The 23,591-nt window shown below is 38.2% G+C and overlaps 1 protein-coding gene across 1 annotated transcript in view; it reads left to right on the top strand.

The window, feature by feature from the left end:
- Positions 1–23,283, top strand: part of PKHD1L1 (PKHD1 like 1) — a 153,672-nt gene extending 130,389 nt beyond the window's left edge. The window contains 10 exon segments of the mRNA XM_088023100.1: positions 949–1,181; positions 1,367–1,534; positions 4,828–4,985; positions 7,064–7,199; positions 10,213–10,557; positions 14,420–14,571; positions 14,976–15,122; positions 15,474–15,627; positions 19,334–19,564; positions 23,251–23,283. Of these exon segments, the coding sequence (XP_087879226.1) occupies positions 949–1,181; positions 1,367–1,534; positions 4,828–4,985; positions 7,064–7,199; positions 10,213–10,557; positions 14,420–14,571; positions 14,976–15,122; positions 15,474–15,627; positions 19,334–19,564; positions 23,251–23,261 (1,735 nt within the window). The 3' untranslated portion in view covers positions 23,262–23,283.
- Positions 23,284–23,591: the final 308 nt, after the last annotated feature.

The following is a 23,591-nucleotide window of genomic DNA, read 5'->3' as shown; positions in this document are numbered from 1 at the left end:
TCTTACAGCAAAAAGGGAAAGAGATGCTAAACACTACCTATAGTTCTGAGCTTTCCACTATTATTTTGTTGTTATAACTTTGGAATAAGTTGTATTTCCCCATAGTATATATCATGACATAGTATAACTGTACTGTATACCATGTATACTACGTAATGTGCAGTATATTGCAAATTAAGCATCTATTTTATTATTATTACCAGTTAACAATCAACACTCAAGGTAGCTCAAGATGGAGGCGGAATGCTATCTATGGTTGAACTACATAATAAGTATATAGTATTTCATCTCTTACAGTTTGGGTATTTACAGAATAGTTACTAAAATATGTAACATAGCAATAATAATCCAAGTATATCTGTTTGTATATACATAAACAAAAGTCTATATAATATTATACACTAATATGCAATTGATGATGACCTAAAAGCTTGAGATAGGGGGACTGAACTTTAAGTATTTAAATTATTTTATAGTAAGCATACAATACTTTTATAAATTTTAAAGACCCATGAAAAAAAGAAGGGAGAGACTTCCAACACAGGGATTTTGTATGTCCTACACAACAGACTAACTGTTGGCCTGCTCAATGGGGCAATGTTGGTATACTGCGACCAATGCACAAGGTTGAAATCTATCATTTAACAAAATATGGAATAAAAAAATAGAACTCTAATTTTATATCTCACAGGTATAACTTGTCCCTTTGATGTTAATGAATTAATAATAATAATATAACAAACCAACAGAATGGAAAATCAGACCTTATTTCAATACTAATTACATATGTGACTTCGTCCCATTTTTAATCCTTTCTGAAATGATAAGATTCAATCAATCAAAAAAACTTTGGATACTCTCTTATCAAACACTCAACTGAACTGCTCTCTAGAAACAGGAGAAGGATACTAAATATAAATATTGATGTGTTTTGCCTTTTCCCCACAGTAAGGTGAATCCAGCTGATTGTGTAGACATGGTTTGTGATGCCAAAAGGAAATCTTTTCTTAGAGATATGGATGGCTCTTTTCTGGGAAATTCTGGTTCAGTGATACCTCAAGCAGAATATGAATGGAATGGAAATAGTCAATTTGGAATTGGAGACTACAGGATTCCTAAAGTGATGCTCACATTCCCAAATGGAAGTAGAATTCCTGTCACTGAGAAAGCACCTTACAAAGGTTCGTTGGATATTTTCCTGTCAGTCCTCAAGTTTGTGAAACAAAATATATCTTTTATTTTTAGTAATTGGGGTAATCAACCAATAACATATTTTCTACTTACTAATCTTACACAAAAGAAAAAGTACATTGATGTTTTTGGAGAGATTGCTTTTCCTTTCTAAAATGTATATACCTGTTTCTAGGAATTATTAGAGATTCGACCTGTAAATATATTCCACAATGGCAGAGCTATCAGTGTTTTGGGATGGAATATGCAATGATGGTTATTGAAAGCCTAGATTCTGACACAGAAACTCGAAGACTCTCACCAGTGGCTGTAGTGAGCAATGGTTATGTTGATCTCATTAATGGTATGTGTTCAGTGTAAACAAACTAGTAGTTACTCAAAGCATTCACTATTTATTACATGCATGGAGATATCTCACAAATTATTTGTCACATTAAACTAGCAAACATCAGGACTGCTTTTCCTTCTGTTTGTAAGAAAAGATCTATGTGCAGGAGGGCTGTTTAATGCTTCAGTAGATTCCCATATTAGAAAGCCAGGATAGTTATTCCAAATTGACCATTAGAAGAAGAAGAGGAGAGTTATTCCTTGACTGATTTTCATACCTATATTAATTAGGTGGCATAAATATTTTAAGGAAAAATTGGCCTGATTGTCTCCAAAAAGACAATTTGCCTTATATAAATTAAAACGCAGATAATGTATTATTTGGAGTACTTGAGAAGGTATGTTCAGCCTACTTGGTTTTTATTTTCATGAATCCTTCTAAGACTTATTCTGAAATCAATGTGTTTTGGGGTTTGTTTTTTTGTTTTCATTCCTGATTCCTTTGACTGTCAAGAACATCTTGGCAAGCTTCAGAGTCTAGGCTCCTTACATTCTGGCCATGGGTGGCTCTAGTAGAGAGGGAAGGCAGTGGTCTCCATGAGAATTCAGATCAACTTAGGAGTCCAGGACTTTTTGAATAAATAAGATGAATTTCTAAGTGTTGCAGAAAATAGAGGGCAGGGACTTATTGTATTACCCTGAAATAGTGTGGGGAGCTCAAAAGTAAGTCCCTAAGAAGGCTTAAGAGTTTTTCCAGTGCTGAAGGGGCATGTAACCTGGATCAGAAAGATTTCTGTGCCCTGGCAGTGTCAAAACATGGACTGAAATATCCTGAGATTCAACAAAATAGCCAGTACCCCACAAAAATATTCATTTTTTAAAATGTGTTAGCAGGGATCAAAAACTAATGATGTAATGTATGGGTGATTAACATAACATAATAATAAAAAAATGGCAAAAAAATAAAATGTGTTAGCAGGGAAATTAAAGAACATCCAAAGAAATGGTGATATGCAAAAAAAAAAAAAAAATGTTTTAAAGAGAATAGAATGAGCTAAATCAGGGGTGTCCCAAAGTTACATGATTTCAAGTCTCTCCTCACTTCTGTTGCCTGCAACATGCAATTTGCCTGGTTCCTCTGGCCTGCAGTCAACCCAGTTTCAAGTGCTGCCTTTCAGATCTTACAAAGCAGAGTGCTTGTGGGAAGAACTTTAGACCAGTCAGTGTGAATAATGGAGATGTTTTCAAATTGCTCTGTTTTATATGCTGGAGAAAGATTTTATTCTATTTATTTTTACATTTTTCTTTTCTGAAAAGCAATACAAGCTTACCACTTACAATAGTGACATGACATTTCTCTTAAAAATAAATTTAAATTTTTAAAAGTGACTGTCAATTTAAAGAAAAGTCTTAAGTAAATGATAGCAGGATCGCAAAAATGAAGATGTTGAAAGAATCACTGAAGCATAAGATGCAACTGCATTAGATTGTGAAAAAAATTCCTAATGTATGGGGCGCCTAGGTGGCTCAGTCATTAAGCATCTGCCTTCGGCTTGAGTCATGGTCCCGGGGTCCTGGGATTGAGCCCCACATCGAGCTCCACATTGAGCCCCACATCTGGCTCCCTGCTCCACAGGAAGCCTGCTTCTCCCTCTCCCACTCCCCCGACCCTGTTTGTGTTCCTGCTCTGCTGTGTCTCTCTCTGTCAAATAAATAAATAAATAAAATCTTAAAAAAAAAAATTCCTGAGGTAAAAGTTATTGAATACCACTAAAGTTTCCTTTAAAATTTTAATACTCAATTTCATTTATTCTTAAAAAATGGCTTTGCTACTCTAAATTTTTCATTTTATATGTAGAAATTTCTTTCTCTTTTCAAAACTCACAAAGAAGGTTTATTTAAAGGTAGATTTTACATTTTGGATGCTAAGAGAAAGGTGATATTCTACTTGAGCTTCAGAAGTTTATATTGATTTAAAATTTGATTGAAGTTCAGTTATAAATATTTATGAGAGTTCCAAGTAAGCCAGGAAATTGAGCAAAGCTAATGAATAAATACATCAAGAAAATGTATCATTCCATATCTCACTCAATGTTTTGTAATCCCAGCCACTTTAGAGATTTTATTTATTTATTTCACAGAGAGATAGCAAGAGCAGGAACACAAGCAGGGGGAGTGGGAGAGGGAGAAGCAGGCTTCCCGCCGAGCAGGGAGCCCGATGTGGGCCTCGATACCAGGACCCTGGGATCATGACCGGAGCCTAAGGCAGATGCTTAACGACTGAGCCTCCCAGGTGCCCCTCCCAGCCACTCTAAAACTGAAATGAAATAGAGAAGTTTGCTACAACAGTCATGTTATGCCTGTTCTGGGGAAATGTCTGGATTCGGGTAGAAAAGCATCGACTGTCTTTGGCTTTTTAGAGGGTTTATTGGAGTATTATTTCTCTGATTGCCTCAGCTCCTTAATGATGTTGACCCTCCAATGTTGCCTATAATCACAGTCTTAAACAAAAATATATTAAAATAACAATGGAGGAAGATTAAAGACTTCATATAAAGCAAACTTAAGAGTTTGTCGAATTTACAAATTAACTGATGAAGAAATGAGTGAGTGAAAAAAGAATGAATCCATGGTTTAGCCATACAAATGTCCGTATTTCCAAGTACAGCCTCTGTTTTTAAATAAATTAACTCTGTAACCTCATATTTCTCACTAAAGAGTCCGAGAAAGTTGGCTCCCCACCTAAACTCACATTTGATAGGTAGGAGAAAGGATCAAAGCGTTTTCTTTCTTGCCGTGGGGCCTGGGCTTAAATATGATTGTTGAAGTAGAGAATCATATAAACCTACCGTTTCCTTCAAGGACCCTTCAGTGCAAACTCAATACATTTACTTACCTTTTTTACCCTACGCAGTATAAAAGTAAGGGCCGTAGGGAGGAGTTGCTTCCCTGCCTTCTTTTTAAGCTAAGGATAGATGGGTGGATGGATAATGGATGTAAATGCTGAACTTGACCCTGCAATTTATTTTTTTTTAATTTTATTCTTTTTATTATTATGTTATGTTAATCACCATACATCATTAATGTTTGATGTAGTGTTCCGTGATTCATTATTTGTGTATAACACCCAGGGCTCCATGCAGAATGTGCCCTCTTTAATACCCATCACCAGGCTAACCCATCCTCCCACCCCCCTCCCCTCTAGAACCCTCAGTTTGTGCAATTTATTTTTAATACAGTTAGTCTTCAGACTTTGTGCTAAATAATATTCATAATATGGAATGTGAACTTTCATATATGTGGCTTTAGGCCCACAGGATCATGGCTGGTGTGCTGGATACACATGCCAGAGAAGGCTGTCCCTGTTTCATAGCATTGTGGCGCTGAACAAATCTTACGAAATTTACTTCACTGGCACCAGTCCTCAGAATCTTCGACTGATGTTGCTTAACGTTGACCATAAAAAGGTAACACAAGATCGAAATAATTTCTTGAGTTATAGGTGTTGGTTATTGACATCTATTTCTATATGCTAAGGATTTATTTCCTCCCCTGTTCTCTTGAACATCATCATGAGGATCATCAGAGTATGACTAAAAATACCATTAGTCCAGAAAGTTTTCATCAGCCTGAGAACATATATGCATACCTTTCCCCCATCATGACAGTGAGGCCTATGATTTGTGTGATTGGCAGCAAACCTGAACTTTTATATAAAAATAGTGCACATCCAGAATTGGTTACTGGAATTACGTATTTATTTTTCCATGCTGCTATTTATGTATTTCAGGAATACACCTTTGGAATTTACTTCAGAGATCACAGCACATTATTTTAAATATCTTCAATAATATCAACTCTTTGCCATGAACTGAATTCAGCTGGGACAGTTAAGTTTATATATACTGTGTCAGTGGGAAAAGAGTATGAGGTTAAACGATAGTCTCATAATTGAGATTTTTTTTTTTTCCAAGAGTATGAGACTCAAAAGTCCCAGAGTATTATGAATGTGAAGAAAGGGTGTGGATAAGATGAAGGAGAGAGAATAGTAGCAAAGAGAGACTCCTGCCCCTTCTCAGATGATAGCAATCTCAGCCCTTCAGTTTCTAGAGATAAAACCTTGGACCCGTTCTTGATTCCTCCTTTTGGGTCATATTCCTCATCCAGTCCATCTGCAAATCCTGTTGGGTGTCCTTTCAAAATATCCAGAATCTGACCACTTCTTACCACTGTCACTACTACCACCCACTTGGAGCCAACATTATTTCTTCCCTGGATTAAGGCAATTGGCTCCCAACTCCTCCCACTGCTCTGCTTCTGCCTGCTCTATTTTCTATTCTCATCTCAGGAGCCACAGAGAGACCTTCAAAATCTAAGTCACACCAGGTCACTCCTTGCCCCAAATGCTGCAGTAATTTCCCCACTGGGCTTTGTACAAGAGCCAGAGTCCTCACATCCTTAGTTCTCTGACTTAGACTCCTCCAGCTACACCAGGCTCCTTGCTGTTCCAGACCACCCCCCACACCTGTTACCACCTAGGCCTGTGTTCCAGATGTTGAGTCTGCCTGGAACATTCTACACTAGGTGGCTAACTGCCCCTTCCAGGAGCTCCCCCATTCCCCCAACAGGCCTAGCCTGTTCACTCCACCTCAGTTGGCTCTCCCAATTATTCATACTCTGATCTACCTTTCCTTTTTTCCATAGCACTTACCACCTTCTAACATGCTTCATATTTTGCTTATTATTGCTACTATTTATTTGTCTCCCTCCTCACACTAGAATATGGCTCAAAGAGAGCAGGGACTTATGATAGCTCCTAGAATAGGGCCTGGTTTAGATAGGCCCTCAGTTTTTGAATGGAAGAGAATATTCTTAATTTTAAAAATAACTACAAAGTAATGTGACTGTTAATGTCCTGGGCCACCGAAGACAATCTCAAAAGAAGATTCCAAAACTATAGCTTATTAGATTTCTTATTAATTTCTCTCTGCCCTTGTAAAGGTTAGTCTCCTTACTTTATGATTATACCTGTAGCATGAGATGTGAGGAGTATAAACATGGAAAATGAACAAAATTGAATCAGAGAGGATAGTTATTTTGACTAATTTTTATCAGTCTTACTACCAAATTTGTCTCAGAGGTAAGCATTTTTTTTCAACATTAACTAATTTTGTGTGGTCGCATTATAGAGCACTGCTAAATTCCCTGTTTCCTCCTGCCCCTGGAGTTGAAAGCCTATATTGGAACTTTGTTATCTTTTAAAAGAAATGTTTCTTTTAGAGATACTCCTTTAATAATTCTTTCTTACATTATGCTTTTCTACTAAGAATCATCAATTAAGAGTTAAGTTATAACATCTGTATGAATTGTTGAATGTAAGGCCATTTACAAATTTTAACTCAGTATTTATCATCAATCCATAAAACTTAGTTTTACTATTTTACAGAAGGTATATATAGTTGAAGGACATTTTTAAGTGCCAAATTCTAAATATTCTGTTTCATTGTTCTCATAAGAAACAAAAATGTTGTTTATTTTTTAACAGGCTGTGGTGGTAGGAATTTTTTTTCCCACACTTCAGCGTTTGGATGTCTATGTGAACAATGCATTGGTTTGCCCCAAAAATACAGTATGGAACCCTCAACAGAAATACTGTGAACTTAATAGACATCTGTACACAGGTATTTCCTCAGAAAAATAAAGTATACACATTACATATGGACTTAATTATGTATAAAATTATTTGTAATGTTTCATTATTAATATTTTTAGTTCCTTAGCCATTGATGAGCACAAGAGAAGATATTGTTAGCCACAGTCCACCAAATTCTAAGATGTGTTCGTTTATGACATATGTGTCCTGAAAGATTATTCCTGATGGAACTCTTATGTACCTCCGCACATGCAGATAGAAGCTTTTGTGTATCATGCACATTCCTTCCCCCCCTGAGAACATTTACGTTCTACATGTAGTTCAGTTATTCCTAAATACAGAAGAGATTTGGTTTAGAATTTTTACCCTATCTCTGCTTTACTTCTGTTTCATAGAGGTCAGAGCCAAAATTAATTGGCAGTTACCAGAAGTATTGCCCAGCTAGTATAACATCAACTGAACATAATGAAGTCAATGTAACAAATTCTGGATTTAAATGAAATACATGGAAAAGGCTAAACTCACTCACATACAGATATTTGCAAGACCGGGATTTATATCTGCTCATGGAAGTCCTTTTCTTAAACAGGGTACTAATAAGGCCAGTACATTCCATTACACATGTGCTCTTATCCTTTTTAGATGTGCCCCATAATCTAAGTTAACGATTATATGAATGTGTGCTGTAGGTCATGACATCAGCTAGACATGAGAGTATGAAGGGATAACCCACATCCTTTACTGTCCATGGAGCCAGTCCTATCTCTACTGTAAATAGTCTGAGTAGCTAGTGCTTCCAGAAATGTTACTATGTGCCAGGCACTGTTCTAAGTGCTTTATATATCGTAATTCATTGTTACTATATTCTAATAATAACCCTAGGAGCAAGGCACAGATGAGTAAACTGAGACACAAGGAGGTGAATCAATTTGCTACAGTCTCTGCCTTAGCTCTGAGAGCTGCCATAACAAAATACCATGAAGTGGGTGGCTTAAAAGCAGAAATTTATTTTCTGACAGTCCTGGAGGCTAGAAGTATGAGGTCAGGGTGCTAGTAGTGTCAGGTTCTGGTGAAAGCTCTCCTCCTGGCTTGCAGATGGCTGCCTTCTCACTGTTTCTTCGCATGGCAGGGAGAGCTACAGCAGGTGGTCGCTATCTCTTTTTATGAGAGCACTAATCCATCGTGAAGTCCCCACCCTCATCTAAGGCCAATGACTTGTCAAAGGCCCCATCTCTGAATACCCTTACATTGGGCGTTAGGACTCTAACATGTGAATCTGGGGGAGGGGGGCACAGTTCAGTCCATAGTAATACACAGATGGTGAGGGCAGAACAAGGACTTGAACCCAGAGAGTCTAACTCTAGAAGCCATGCACTTGATCATTATGTCATATTGCCTCCTTATAAGCTACGAGAGTCCGTGTTATCACTTTTTATATACAAATAACTACCCATATTTACAGCCTAATTTTCATACATTTTTTTTAATTTTAATTCTTTTTAAAAACAACACTTTTGGTACCAAGTACTCTATCATTCAAATCGGCGAAATAGAAGTTGTCTCAGCAAACAGTAGTTAATACAGGGAATTGGTTACCTAAGTGTTGAAGGGCTGAAAAACACTATTACTACCACCTTCTTATAAATATTTTTTCTGATAGAGCCTTGCTTTTAAATGAACATTTTGCTTTGGCACTTAGAATGCAAAATTACTTCCCTGTATTATGAATCTATACATATTATTTTATTTAAAGATTTCATTTATTCATTTGGCAGAGAGAGATAGCGAGAGCAGGAACACAAGCAGGGGGAGTGGGAGAGGGAGAAGCAGGCTTCCCGCTGAGCAGGGAGCCCGATGCGGGGCTCGATCCCAGGACCCTGGGATCATGACCTGAGCCGAAGGCAGCCGCTTAATAACTGAGCCACCCAGGTGCCCCTATGCATATTATTTTAGATTCCCCAGAATGTATTATTATGTATGTCTCTGCTTCCTTCCATTACTGTGAAGACATGAGGAAGTTACCTAGGATAAATGGTGCATGCCCCCTCTAAATGTGGTTTGAGAGCAACTTCAATTCATAATATAGAAGTACATTCTTCAGATTCACAGAATGTTTAAACCAAATTGCATCTAGACCTTATACTAGTAGATATGAAAGAAATACATGGTAATAATGAAATGGCTTCTTAATACCAACTGCTATGAATGCCTATTACATTCCTAAGAAGTATCTTCTTCCTAAAATTTAAATTTATTTCTCTTAGTAAGCCTCACTATGAAATGTGGTAAGAAGCTACATGTCCCATTCCAGTACTATTATATGATTCAGCCTTTGTCTGCATTCAGTATGTGTTAGTAGATTTATTAGCTCTTAGACATTTTTGATACTCTGCCATAAAATCATATATATATTCATTCATTTTATATATATAAAAATCTCAGTCACTTTTACAAAATCAGTTCCCTAGTAGAATTTGTTTTGCATTAACCAAAGATTCTTTAGGCTGAAATGTAAACCTGCTTCATTGGTATAAAATCCCTCTGAGATATTTTAGTGTATACTTCATTTGTATTACATATTTTTATTCTTGGTAAAAATAGAAACACTGAATTGTAAATGCTCCTTAAGAGTTGATATATAGCACTGCATAAACTAGATGGCTATTAAAGCTAAATTTACATTTTTAAATTACCAAATGCCTTTGGTAAAGGCTTTAAAATTCTGAACATGTAAACAGTGTTACCAGTACAATATAGGCTTCTGGGTTCATAATTTGATTTTATTTCTCATTTATACTGTATCTATAGCTAATTGTTTTTAAAATAAATATAATGTATAATGATGATCAATGGTATTGACTTTAATTTTGCATGCCAGTTCTGTAAGTGTTTTTGTTTTTAATATGCATACTTCCCTATGGAAGAATAATGTTGAATTTTTTCAGAATCTCCTACATTTAAACAAATATTAAATACTACATGGTCATTGTGATAACATAGATATTTTTAACAGTGCTGTTTTGGCTTTTTTTCCTTCATAGAGCAATTCCTTCCTAACCCGAATTCCACTGTCCTTGGTGAAAACTACTTTGATAGAACCTACCAGATGCTTTACCTTTTGGTTAAAGGAACTATACCTGTTGAAATCCACACCACTGCAGTCATATTTGTTTCTTTCCAATTACCTGCTGTAACAGAAGATGACTTCTATGGCTCTCATAATCTGCTTAGAAATCTTGCCTTGTTCCTAAAGATACCAAGTGACAAAATCCGTGTCAGCAAAATAATACAAGGGGAGAGTCTGCGGAGGAAGAGATCCATAGGACTCACAGTGGAAGTGGAGATTGGAGACCCTCCTCCTCAGGTCATAAGCAATGACACCGCAGGTATGAAGAGTAGACGTTTGAGTTGGGAGAATGTAATACCAGATCCGCAGTCACAAATGACCCTATCAGGGCCTGGTAAACCTGGCCTCAGGAAGTCCCGCCAACCCCATGTCCTGAACCCTGTAAGGGCCTAGAGACCCCTTTCCCTACTCTACTCCTGGAATCCCAAACTATTGTGGAATTATGAAGGAATTTTAGCCCCTATTTTGTTATTGTAGCAATTAGTAAATTCAACAAGAGGATTTGACCTAATATAGAAGATTTGAGAGGTGAGCTAAGTAATTGAGATTATAGCTATGAGATTAAGCATAAAGCGTCAGTCAATGAAAAGAGGAAGGTGAGAATGTTCAAGTCTAAGGAAATAGTTGGTAGAAGCGGGACCTGAGCAGAACCGCAGGAGGTCTGACTGGTCTGTTGTGGCAGGAGCCAGGAAGGGCAAGCTACTGGAGGTGAAGCTGAGAGGTAGGCAGGTCCTACCTAGACCATGGGAAACCAAAAGAAGCTCTTTTCTCCTGAGCTAAAAGGACTGTGGATATTTTTCCTAAGGAAAAGAGTAGACCTTTGGAGATTCTGAGTTGTGGTAAAGTCACAGATTTACCCTAACAAATGCAGATGTGCAGGAATATCTTCTGTCTCATTCCTGTGACTGATCCAATCAGTGTCGCCAGCTGTCCCATTTTTCTCTGTCCCTCACTCTCCATATCCCCATTTTCTAGTTATCAGAGACAAAAATAAGCTCGCCTGTCCCATTAGAGGTATCTTTGCCTCTTTAAAGTATTTCCTTAGAGTGACTCAGTTGGGGCATTTAGGTAAATGCTCAGCCCTTCAGATTTCTTCCTTTCTACCTGCTTAAGTTGGTATCGGAATACCAAGACCCCCACATTGCCTCTTGTTTTTGTAGTCTCTGCTACAGGGTAGGGCATCTCCTCTGCTCTTCTCTGTTCTGCACAAGCCTGTCTTGAGGTGCAGCTGAACTTTCCTGGCCTCTTGGCATCCCTCCCCAGCATGCACTCCCAGCCATGCCTCCAGTAGTCAAGCACAAGTCTCAACTAGGCACACCCATCTCCAAAAAAATGAGACCTAGATCCATGCCAGAGGAAGATTACCATCCAGCTAATGAAGCTTAAGCCTCAAGGCCTTTCACTTATACAAGTCATGGGAGGGGCCTGGGAGAAGGGTCCATTTAATAATATGACCCAATCATTGTTACTATAAAAGTTGCAGAAGTAAGGCTTTTCCTCATTCTTTTTCTTAAAGAGAGCCTCCAAACTATAAATTTCAGATTCAGAAAAATCTAGATCTGCCTTATCTCTCTTCAGCATCTTTTTCCTTAACCCCTGGGGCTCTCTTACATGTCAGCCTGGATACTGGGTGAAGTTCTCGCCTTCTGCTTTTAGGGGTCATCACCCATGACCCCAGGAGGTTTGCTTCCAAGAATTGATGCAGTGCACCTGCTACATACTGTTCTGGAATTCTACCAGCTAGGCAGAGAGAGGTTCTTCCCTTATAGAGGTAAACCTGTGGAAAGGCTTTGTGGAGTGGAGGGAGGTGCTGATCAACTGTCTTTGTTGAAGGAAACCGGAAGTATAGGCTTACGTTGTAATGAGATCTCCCATGATGTTCTCTACCCATTCATAGGTTACTTTCCTTCATCAGCTCCGTACTTCCTAGTACTTAAAGGGTCAGGGCTTTTGACTCAACACAGTCAGTTCATTTATTCTAGGAGTTATAATGGTTCTGTGGTACCTATATAGATGGTTCACCAACTCCTAGAAATTCCTAGTAAGCCCTTACATGTGGTGGGGTCATGTAAGGCCATGTAGCCACTCAGATGTCCAAAGAAACTGACTTATTTCCTGTATGTGATCTAAATTTCTTCACGCACAATCTCTTCTATCTCCTTATCCCCTTTAAGCAGTTATATTTTGTTAGATTTATCCAGACTGGTATAAGACAGTCTAAGAACATGGAGATGGGGGCAGTCAGAGGGACAGGCTAATGGCATGTTTCTCAGACATGTTCTGGGATAGGGTTTCAAGTCTCAAGAATGTCCTACAACTTGGCATAGAGGGATTTCACAGCAAAATATTGGGCATTGGCAAGGAAGGTGTGCATGTGGTAATACTGCTTGCTGGCTCTCCACAGCCTTCTTGTGGGTCAGGGTATCCCGGAGTTCCCAGATTCATAGAAAGGGGTTACTGAAGTACTGAGGGGACCTCTGGCTAAAGAGAGATTGGTCAGGAGTAAAAACTCTTCAGGTTAAGGACTTTGGTTTCTTAAGGTGGCAGTCAGCAGAAATGGATGCCTTCACATGTCAGGTGGTGGGAGAAAATCTGTTAACAGGGCAGGCAGGTCAGATCAGCCACCAAAAACCAGTGAGGACAAGTGGTAGGAGCGGTGGCTATGTCGGTGGGATGGTGGATATGAAGCCCCTTTGTACCTGCTGCTGCTAGGTCACATGAGCCCTCATACCTGGGAAGCCATTTGGAGAAGAGTATATGGAAGGGGGTGGGGAGGTAGGGAGAAGAAGAAATCTGAAAGATTAATCATTTGTCCAGAGGGTCTGAGTCAATCAAAAGAGATGTGTTAAACTGACAGGACTGAAATTCCCTAAGACCATGATTTTCAAAGTGTTATGTGAGATCAGCTGCCTCCTTCTTCCTGAGCACACTGAGCTTCATGGTTTAGCCTTAATGGAGGAAATGCAATGTGCATGGTCCTCAAGGCAGGCCTCTGGATATAGAAGGTGCTGGATAACTAGGTAGGAACTGTTGTCAAGGCTTATAGTACACCAAAAAGATCCTGGATACAGTTGTTTTTTAAAAGATCACTCGGACTACAATGTATAGAATGGAGTGGAAGAAGGGCAGAATGGATGCAAGAAAACCAGTACAAAAGTTGTTTTAGTAAATGATGGCTTTGGCTAGGATTTAGACAGTGGGGACAGAGAGATCTAGAAACTGTAACTGATTGTATGGTGTGGAGGAGAGATGAAGTAGAAGGGATCAGGCAAAAGTACCAGGCTCTGACAAATGAGTATGATGAATAGAGTTGCCACTTCTTAGGTATGGAGCACAGTGAGGCCAGTAAGTGTAAGAGGGCCTGCCAAGCTAGACAAAGACAATAGAAACTGCCTGTAGTATTAAAATTAACTTTGAAATTCATCAGTGTCTAGAGCAAGCAACAATTTGTGAGTAATGTAGTATTAACTTCAGAACTTACTAATATACATTGTGTAAATTCAATGATGCTAATTATTCTTACATTCCAAAATTAAAACTCTCTTTTTAAAAAACGGTACGTGATGATACACTTGCGTGATGGTGTTTCACTCCTCAATAAAGAATGGCATGGGAAAGGATTAAATTAAAAGACATATATTTTTCCACTAGGCTTTCATTCACTTTATTTTATCTACCTTTGGTTTTTCTTTAATTACAGCTTAAAAACATATTCTACTGAGTTCTCCATTTTCCTAAGCTCATTCATATGACTTTGTCATATTGAGCTCATGGTTGGTGAAAAAGCTACAGAATTCCAGAATGTGGATGGAGCCATGCAAAAAAAAAAAATAATAATAATAATAAAAATGAAAAACTCTCACAATCCTATATTCTTATTTTTTTTAAGATTTTATTTATTTATTTGAGAGAGAGAGACAGAGCATGAGCATGAGCAGAGAGGAGAAGACAGAGGGAGAAGCAGACTCCCCTCTGAACAGGAAGCCCGATGGGGGACTTGATCCCAGGACCCTGGGATCACGACTCGAGCTGAAGGCAAATGCTTAATGGACTGAGCCACCCGGGTGCCCCACAATCCTATACTCTTATAACCCATATGTGATATTACTGTTTTCCCATAGGTCAGATGCAGTTATCTGAGCTCCAAAAAATCGCTGGCTCTCTTGGACAAGCTGTAATTTCAGGAAAAACCAGTAGTATCTTTGGGTTTAATATCTCTTCCATGTCTATTACCAATCCTATCCCCAGCCCAAGTGATTCTGCCTGGATTAAGGTAAGAAAAGGCAACTAGAAAAATGCATCTTAGCTATTTAAAACATTGCTGCTTATTTCTTCTTTTAACTCTTTATAGTTCAATACAATAATCAATACAATACAATTCCTAATTAATGTTGGCTCTTTATTTAATGGTATAACTAAAATGATAAAATAGTTGAAAAAGGAGCATATCTGCTAAAAAATTATTTATTGGTATAAAATGTGCTTTGCTTTGAGTATTTATAACAATGCTTCATGAATTTGGTCCAGAGGAAATATTGTAATAAAATTAATTTCATATATTGGACATATTTTTACACTTTTTATTACATATTACACTTAGCCTAGCTAAGATGAATTTGCTCCTGACTAATTTATCATGTGAAAACCACTTCATCACTCATGACCATTGATTTACAGGTGGCTGCTCAACCAGTTGAAAGGTTTGCATTTCCTGTTCATCATGTGGCCTCTGTGTCCTCACTGTCAGTGATCACTCAGCCGGTGGCCGCTCAGCCAGGACAGCCATTTTCTCAGCAGCCTTCAGTAAAGGCAGTAGATTCTGATGTAAGTTCTAACTCAAAGCTTTAGTTGAGTGAAGAAATTAAGCTATAAATCTTGGAGAGTGGGCCAACTTCAATAATCCTGGTCCACTGGCAACCTGAGGATGACACTGCCCCTTAAAAGCTGGACTGATACCTATGGATATTAATCTTTCCCTGTTTTGAAAATGTTCCTTTTCAATGAACTTATTCCAGTGCCCACCCGTATTTGTGAACTCCTTGGGTAGGGAAAGAAGCTCCTGCAGATTTTAAATTTGTCATGAGGCATTTTAAAAAATGAAGTTTCACACATCTTAAAAAAACAAACAAACATGGGAACAGGACAATTAAAATTCTCTACTACTTTTTTCTTTAGGGTAATTGTGTATCAGTTGGGATTACTTCACTGACTTTGAAGGCCATACTAAAGGACTCCAATAATAACCAAATCAGTGGTCTGAGTGGAAATACAACAATTCCATTTAGCAGCTGTTGGGCCAACTACACAGACCTTACTCTACTTAGAACAGGTGAGAATACTATTTTGGACCTTCACATATGTATCCATAAACAGGGACAATTGTAACTGAACAAAGCATTCTATAATACTCTGGTTAATAAATTAGACAAATTGGAACACTATAGGGGCGCCTGGGTGGTGCAGTCGGTTAAGCCTCTGACTCTTGGTTTTGGCTCAGGTTGTGATCTTACGGCCGTGAGATCGAGCCCTGCGTCGGGCTCTGTGCTCAGCACGGAGTCGGCTTGAGACTGTCTCCCTCTCCCTCTGCCCCTCCTGCTCATGCTCTCTCTCTTTCTTTCTTTCTCTAAAATGAATAAGTAAATCTTTACAAAAAAATCAGAACTCTCTATCTTGTTTCAGAAAACATGTCAGATAACATCTAGCTTACAAAGAATATTTAATATGCAAAACAAAATAGAATTAAAACAAGCAGTTAAGGAAAATAAACATGATCTGAGGCTATGCATTAAAATTACATCATGATTTATATTTTTATCCATTTGTGTACTTTTGTATATTTTCACTAAATATGCATTACATTTATAATAAAAACAGTTAACATATAGATTTTCAAATTAAAGAAAAGGGAGGATAAGATAGGCTCATATAACTTGAATGCCCCATGCAAGAGTTCAGAGTTGGAATGAAAAGTGGGTTCTAGTCTTTCTGAAAGACAATGCAAAGGAGAAAACATAAGCATTATCATGATTCCACAGTGCCCATCAGGTAAACAAACCAGTTGTTGTGGAGACTTACAACTTGCTCTGAGATCAGAACAAATGTCTCCTATGAGTTCTCATAAAGTATACCCAATGAATCTGTATGAAGTGATATCTTCAACATTACAGTAAATAGTCATAACTTCCATTGTGATGTTTCTTATATTGTCTTCATACGGGTTGATAGCATAACTTCTATTGGTAAAAGCCTTTCTACTGAGCCCAAGACAGTTTGACAGATAGAATATCTATTGGTGATAGATTGTAGAGTATCTAAAAGAGAGAAATGGATAAACTGCTTATAACTGAGACAGACTTCCATTAATCTGTTTACCATTCATCTGGGCTCATTTAAGACCTTTATAGGACCTAACTTCTGAAAAGTTATATTGGTACTTACTCCCCACTTCTTACCACTGTTCTCTCATATATATATATATATATATGTATATATATATACTAAAAGTCAAAATAAAAGTAAAAAGAGTAAAATAAGTAAAAGAAATTCCAACAATAGCCTGATTTTTTTCATATTAAACACATATCAAAAGCTCAAATCATTCCCCTAAATATTTTCCTTATTTTTTGTTTTTTCTTGCTTTGATGATCCCCTAAACCACACGTTTGGTCTGCCTGCTATGAGTCCATAGTTGTGCTCCTAGACAAGTACTTAGAGTGTACTATACACTGGCTGGTTAAGGGCAGAGCCAAATTCTTTGAGAGTCAGCCTAAATGGTAGGAGAACTGGGATCCTTTTCTGGGAAATGAGGCACTTAACAAGAACCCTAGGTGAGAAGAAAGTTGTCCACTTCCCCATGAAGGTGGACCCAAAAGGTACCCAGTGGCAAAGATCCAACCCGGAGACCATGTTCTTCAAACTGCTGCTTCCAAGTAGCAATGTTCCAAAATAACCAAGATCACTGGAGTGCTGAAATAACTATATAGGCTTTGGTGTTTTATTGTGATAACAAAATATCATTCTCCTTTTATAGAGTAAATTTTCCTTCATAAGCTTCCCTTAGTGTGTCTATCTGACCTGCTATGGCGAACCACCATTGCTTCTAATCTCTTGCTTGCTTGCTTGCTTGCTTGCTTGCCCACTGTCTTACTTTCTCACTGCCATCAAGTGTAGGGTCTCAGTTTCCTGGTTGTGTATAGTAAGGAAGACAAATATAGTCTTCTCTTCATTATCTTTAGATCAGTTAGCCAGTTTGTAGATTAACCACTATAAAATTGTAATAACAACAAAGTACATGAGAAAAAATTAACAAAGCATCATTTTTGTAACTCTTTCTAGTAGGTAGCCCCCCACCCCCAGTTACTGCATATGGGAAATCCCCTTGTGGATTAGACTGGAGCCTGACAGTGTGGTCCCACACCCTCTTCTACTAAGAGCTCAATAAAAAGCAAAGCAGGAGTCACCCAGATAGAGGAGGTATGGGTTGTGGTTTCTAACACAGAAAATGGGGATGTGAGAATGAGGTGAGAAAAGGGTAGAAGAAGAAGAAAGTAGTAAACAGCTGAGGCTGCATCTTTGGTCAACCTGAATAAAAATAGTATTACTACTGGATAATCATATTTAGGACATGTTTACCTAGCAATCTATATGATATACAGTGCTTGTTTCTGTTCTTATTGATACATAACAAACCAGCCCCAAATCTCATGACTCAAACAACAGCCATTTCACTTGCTCATAATTGTATGGGTCAGGAATTTGGGCAGGAATGGCTCCTGTCTGCTTAATGATGTCTGGATTTTTAACTGGATTAGCTTGATTGAAGTCATATCCCCAAGGTTTTGTTTCTGGATTTCTCCTTCATGGAGTGCATCTCTGAGACAAGGTTCTCTTGAGCTTCCTCATAGTACTGCAGGAGAAAAAAAAAAAAAAAAAAAACCTAAATTTTTTACACAGAAAAATCATTAAGAAAAATGCTGCAAAAATTCACTTTTTTTCAAACTGAAAAAAGGAAAGACTTAAATATGCCATTGTCACGGATTGTAATGGTGGCAGAAAATTCTATAGAACAATGACCATCCATCTTGAAAGTTATAGAATGCATTGCTGTTGTTTGTGAAAGCACAATGTGGACAAGATCTAATTATATTCTCTGAGAGAGAGAGAAAGAAAGAAAGAGGGAGGGAAAAAAGAAAACAAATGATTTTTTAAGGTAATAGAGAGAGGAATGAAAACCTCAGCGTTGTGACAAGGATTGCAAACTCTATGTGGTAACCACTATTGATGATAGCAATTAGTCCTAGAAGAAATCATATCAAGGAAAAATGTATTGCTTATCTCATGTTCAAAACTGTGGGAAGATTTGACTTATGGATTAAAAAGTATTTAGATGAGCTTTTTATGTTTCACACTCTAAAAATATCTAACAAGTTTCCTCAAACTTGTCTACCTGAGGTAAGAAGAAAGAAAGGGTCACAATCGTGCAACACAAAAAAAGCATCTGACTTAAAGGAAACGTGGAATGCAGTAAAATTGCTGAAACAAAGTGGAGGGCATATGGGTGTTTGTTGTAGTATTCTTTCAACTCTTCTGTATGTTTGAAACTTTTCAAAATAAAAAGTTCAGTATCCATCCTCATCTCCCCCAACTGAGGCTGAGGCTTCTCTACTCCTAGGTCAAGTATCCAGGGATGGAACAAAGGCTCAGCATCTTCATTTCCCTTCCCTGCTGTCCCTCCTTTCAAGCAACCTCTCTCTAGTCCTGGGAACTAAGAAGGCACCCCTAAGGAGCAAGTACTGATGCTACAGAAAGAAAATCTACCCAGATTCCGCCTGCCCATAGTGGATGGGCAAATGGAACTCTAACCCTGAGGTCTTCTTTACACTTGTTTATACTTAAACTAATCTACTTGGGCTCAATTTACAAAAATACTTCATGAGGAATTATATAGGATTTTTAAGTCAATGAAAACCCAACTGGGACTGTGTGAAAACAAATCATAAAAGGAAGTCAAATTCTCTGATGGTTTTCCTTCCTAGGAAAAAATTATAAGATTGAATTTATACTGGATGATGTTGTCCGGGTGGAATCCGGGACTCTGAGCCTCTCAGAACAGTCTGTGTCTAGTGGCGGTGGTACCAGTGCTGACCGGGCATCAGCTGTGGCCACAACTGCCCAGATAATGGCTCCAGTAATTGGCTGTCTGATGGGAAGACTGTTGCTCTTGGAAGCATTTATGGCCACCGTTTTGATTTTGAACATAAATCTAGGTAAGTGCAGTTCATCTTTTATGTAATGTATGTCTCCACATACTGAGGTTCCAGTAAATGTTTACTGAAGAGAGACCGAGGGCACGACCACCATGCATGGCACCACTGGGAACACAGAGACAAGGTCTTGGCCATTGAGAAAGTAATTGCTTCAGTGGTAGGGAGGAGATGACCCTACAGGAAATGCCAATTCACATTACACAGTGGCATGGGAATGTGGGGAATGGGAAGGGAATGTTGGACTCTTTCAGTTACAAGGGGCAGAAGCTCAGCTCGAATTGGTTTAGGCAGTGAAGTGAATCTCACTTAACTGAGAAGTCCAGCCGTAGTGTGATTTCTGCTGTAGCTAGACCTAAGGACTCACATGATATGATCCAAAACTTGTGTCTCTCCATCTCTTGGCTCCATGATCCTTGGTGGTCGATTCACTCACAGGCAGACTCTCTACTAACCACCCCCCACCCCAGATTCATGTCAAGGGTACCACCTGTGTCTTCATGTACATTCTACCAGCCCAGCAGCTGAATGCAGAAAGAGCAAACCTCTTTCTCAACTCTTTCAGCAAAATCCCGAAGCAGTATCATTGACCTAGCTTGGTCACATGTCCATTCTTGGGCCAATCACTGGGGCCACCAGATCCTCTGTTCTAATTAGCCTGGTCTGGCCCACATGGAGGGAGATTCTGGGGATGGTGGAGATGTGGTTCCACAAAGGGAATCCAAATGCTAGTACCAGCACTGGCAGGCAGACAAAGATGGTGACTATTAGGGAGGTTCAGAGGACAGAGACATCCCTGTGGGCTTGGGATGGGGATGACTGTTGGTGTCACCCCATCAGCAGCAGGACTTTACAGACAGGATTATAAAAGATGAATGAAATGTAGAAATGGAGGGAAAGGTACTCCAGAACAGGGACATGATAGGAGCAAAGCAAAAAGTGGGGGTGAAAAAGGACATCTTTGACTATCCATGTTCAGCATGAATCCTTCATCTCTTCCTTCCAAAGGTGCTTCTTCCTGCTGCCCCATCCCAGTTAGTGCCAATGTCATCCTTCTCATCTCTCAGGCTGATACTTCTTACACTTCTCTCTTTCCTTCAAGCTCCACATCCCTTCAAGGTGCTCTGGGGCATCAATCTCCACCCATAATGTCATGTATCTGTTCCTCCTTTAAAGTCTTGCTGCTCCACTTATAAATTTTTCCTTTTTTACTTACTTGACCTATTACCATAGCCTCCTGGATTCCCTGCTTCTAAACTTCTCACTTTCAGCCTAGCTTCCATATTGCTGTCTTACTTATCTTCCTAAAGCACAGGGCCATGCAGTAGTATGTCGTGTCAAATCCTCGAAGATTCCTTACTACATGCAAATTACAGTCAACCCCAGAGTCCCCGAAACCAGTCTTGAAGACTGCCTCCTGTGCCAAATCATTCCTAGAGAAGATGCTTGCTGTCCCACATATTTGCTCCATCTGGGCTTTCCTCTACTCACCAGATCTGCTTTTCATGGCATGCTGCCTGGCCCTGCTCAAAATCTCCCTCCTCCATCAGGTTTCCCTTCTTCCATCCCTCTCTCTGATACATGTAATGCTCCTTTCCCTTGTTCTCCAGTTGTGCTTTGTTTATACCATTATTTTGGCCTTTCCAGTGGTATACATTTATTAGACTTAGACATCTTCAAATCTATCTTCCTTACTAAATTGTGAGCACTCAGAAGATAAGACTACAAGCCATATTTATTATAGGTGCTAAAAATGAGATTTAATTGATTTTTAATTCTCAAAAGGGGAATTAGGCCTCCTTGCTACTGAGGGGGAAATGATGAGTTAGGGGTATTATAGGCAAATTGTAAAAAGCTTTGATTGGCAGATACTAATCAATTTGCAGTTGATCTAATGGGGGGAATGATGGAGAGTTTCTGATAGATTATTGAAATGAAAGCATCACATTAAAAATACTGATAAGATTTAAGAAGTTGAAAACAGTTCTGGAGATTGGTTGCATAGCAGTGTGAACATATTTAACACTACTGAGCTGTCCACTTTAAAAATGATTAAAATTTTATGTTCTATGGATTTCACCCCAATTAAAAATAAAATTAAAAAAATCATTATTGATCTATATAGAACCAATACAGATCTCCAAATATCAAAAGAAGATAAATGTCTGAAATTATGAGATACCTAGTTAGATTCTTATATTTGAGTAAAAATCAAAGTTAAAAGAGAAGGATGTAAGAAGAATTTGAGATGGGGTAGTACTTTAAAAGGATACTGAAGAATTTTGAGGAATAAAAGCTAAGACTAGATTTTAAATTTAAATATAGGTAAGGTCAGGATGAAGGGATACGTCAAGGCTGGTTCAAAGTGGCAGAAAAAACTGGAGGTTGTGGGTTTCAAGAACAGTGATCAAACAGAAAGGAATAATCCTTTCTTTCCTCCCAATGGCAGAAGTTAATTAGGAGCCAGCTGTTGAGGGAGAAGTATGGTTTGAAGAGACTCAGTCCTGGTCTCTTATAGCTGAACATGGAAGGGTGGGTTTGGAGCTAAGGGACCATAGGTAAATGACCAGCACACAAGTTATTTTATTTTTATGCAAGTTTTCTTATCTTCAGAATTCTAATAAAAGTAAAACCAGTTGTCCATTTTATAATAGCATTAGAGGCATTGCTTAAATTTGTTTCTTTTCAGAAGCATTAAAATATAAAGTGTAAGGGCTGCTTACTTTATCTTCGTGCTTTTTCTATTTCCTTGTTAAATGCATTGTTTTCTAATTGTCGTCACTGACTTTCAGCCTGCTTGCTCCTGATTAACTTCGGGATTTTGTAAAATTCAGAAAATTCCATTTTCAAATCATTAGTAAATGATATTGTTCCTGGCGTTTTCTTTAGGGCTTTTTTCGCCAGACAGAAAAGTCAATAAGGGTCTTCTCCTTGGCTCCTAAATAATCTGTCATTCTTCCATTAAAGCATAAGGTGTTTTAAAAAACATAAGGTGATTTAAACACCATTGTCCTAATCCATTTGGGCCACTGTAATAAAATACCACAGCCTGAGTGGCTTATCAACAACAGAAATTTATTTCTCACAGTTCTGAAGGCTGGAAGTGTGAGATCAGGGTGCCATCACAGTCAGGTGAGGGCCCACTTCTAGGTCACAGACTGTGTCCTCACCGGTGGAAAGGCCTAGGGACCTCTGTGGGTCTCTTCCGTAAGAGCACTAATCCCATCATGATGGCTTCACCCTCAGGACCTAAGCCCCTCCCAAAGGCCCCACCTCCAAATACCATCTCACTGGGTATTAGGTTTTCAACATAGGAATTTGAAGGGCATGCATTCACACCATACTAACTATTAATGAAATGCAACGCTGGGATTTTTATAACTTTGCATTCTGAATTGACACTATTTTATTTGTAAGATGGTCACAGAGTTCCACTAAATGATAACGTGAGTGTGAAAAATACAAAGTTTAAGCACCACTATTCTCTCTCCCCAGTTCTACAAAAAGAGTGCATTACTGATTCTAAAAGTACACTGGTAAACTTTGAAATACTTTTTTTTAAATACTACCTTTGCCCGATTAACCATACCATGAAATACTAGAAATGTTAAATGAATGAAACATATTTTAAACCACACTGGATGTTACTACTACTTAAAAAAGATATTTGTATTTTTTTCACTTTTCAGGATACAACTAAAGTGCTGTACTGAAGAACAGGCTGAAAACAAAAATGCTTTTTATGAGCTATTTTGTTGTAGAAGATAAAGTCTATAGCATTTTCAAGAAAATAAGCTGAACATATTTTTATAGTATATAAAATGTACTAATTAGCTTTAATCACAAAAATCAGATTTCTTCAAAATATAAATTTTCTTTTGATTCCTTATATTTGTATGTTCTTATTTCATTAAAAAAAAACTTTAAGAAGTCTTTGGTGTGGAAGCAGATATGTCACCTCTAAGTTGCTGTACCTACAACTCTTAGAATCCTTTATATTGTTGAAAGAGCTTGTCCAGTTTTGACTTAC

This window comes from Eumetopias jubatus, unplaced genomic scaffold (assembly GCF_037043125.1).
Source record: "Eumetopias jubatus isolate StellerSeaLion01/CBP00866 unplaced genomic scaffold, mEumJub1_p1.0 scaffold_4, whole genome shotgun sequence".
Taxonomy (NCBI): domain Eukaryota; kingdom Metazoa; phylum Chordata; class Mammalia; order Carnivora; family Otariidae; genus Eumetopias; species Eumetopias jubatus.
Note: the sequence above shows the minus strand (reverse complement) of the source record. Positions and strands in the feature narration are given on the sequence as shown.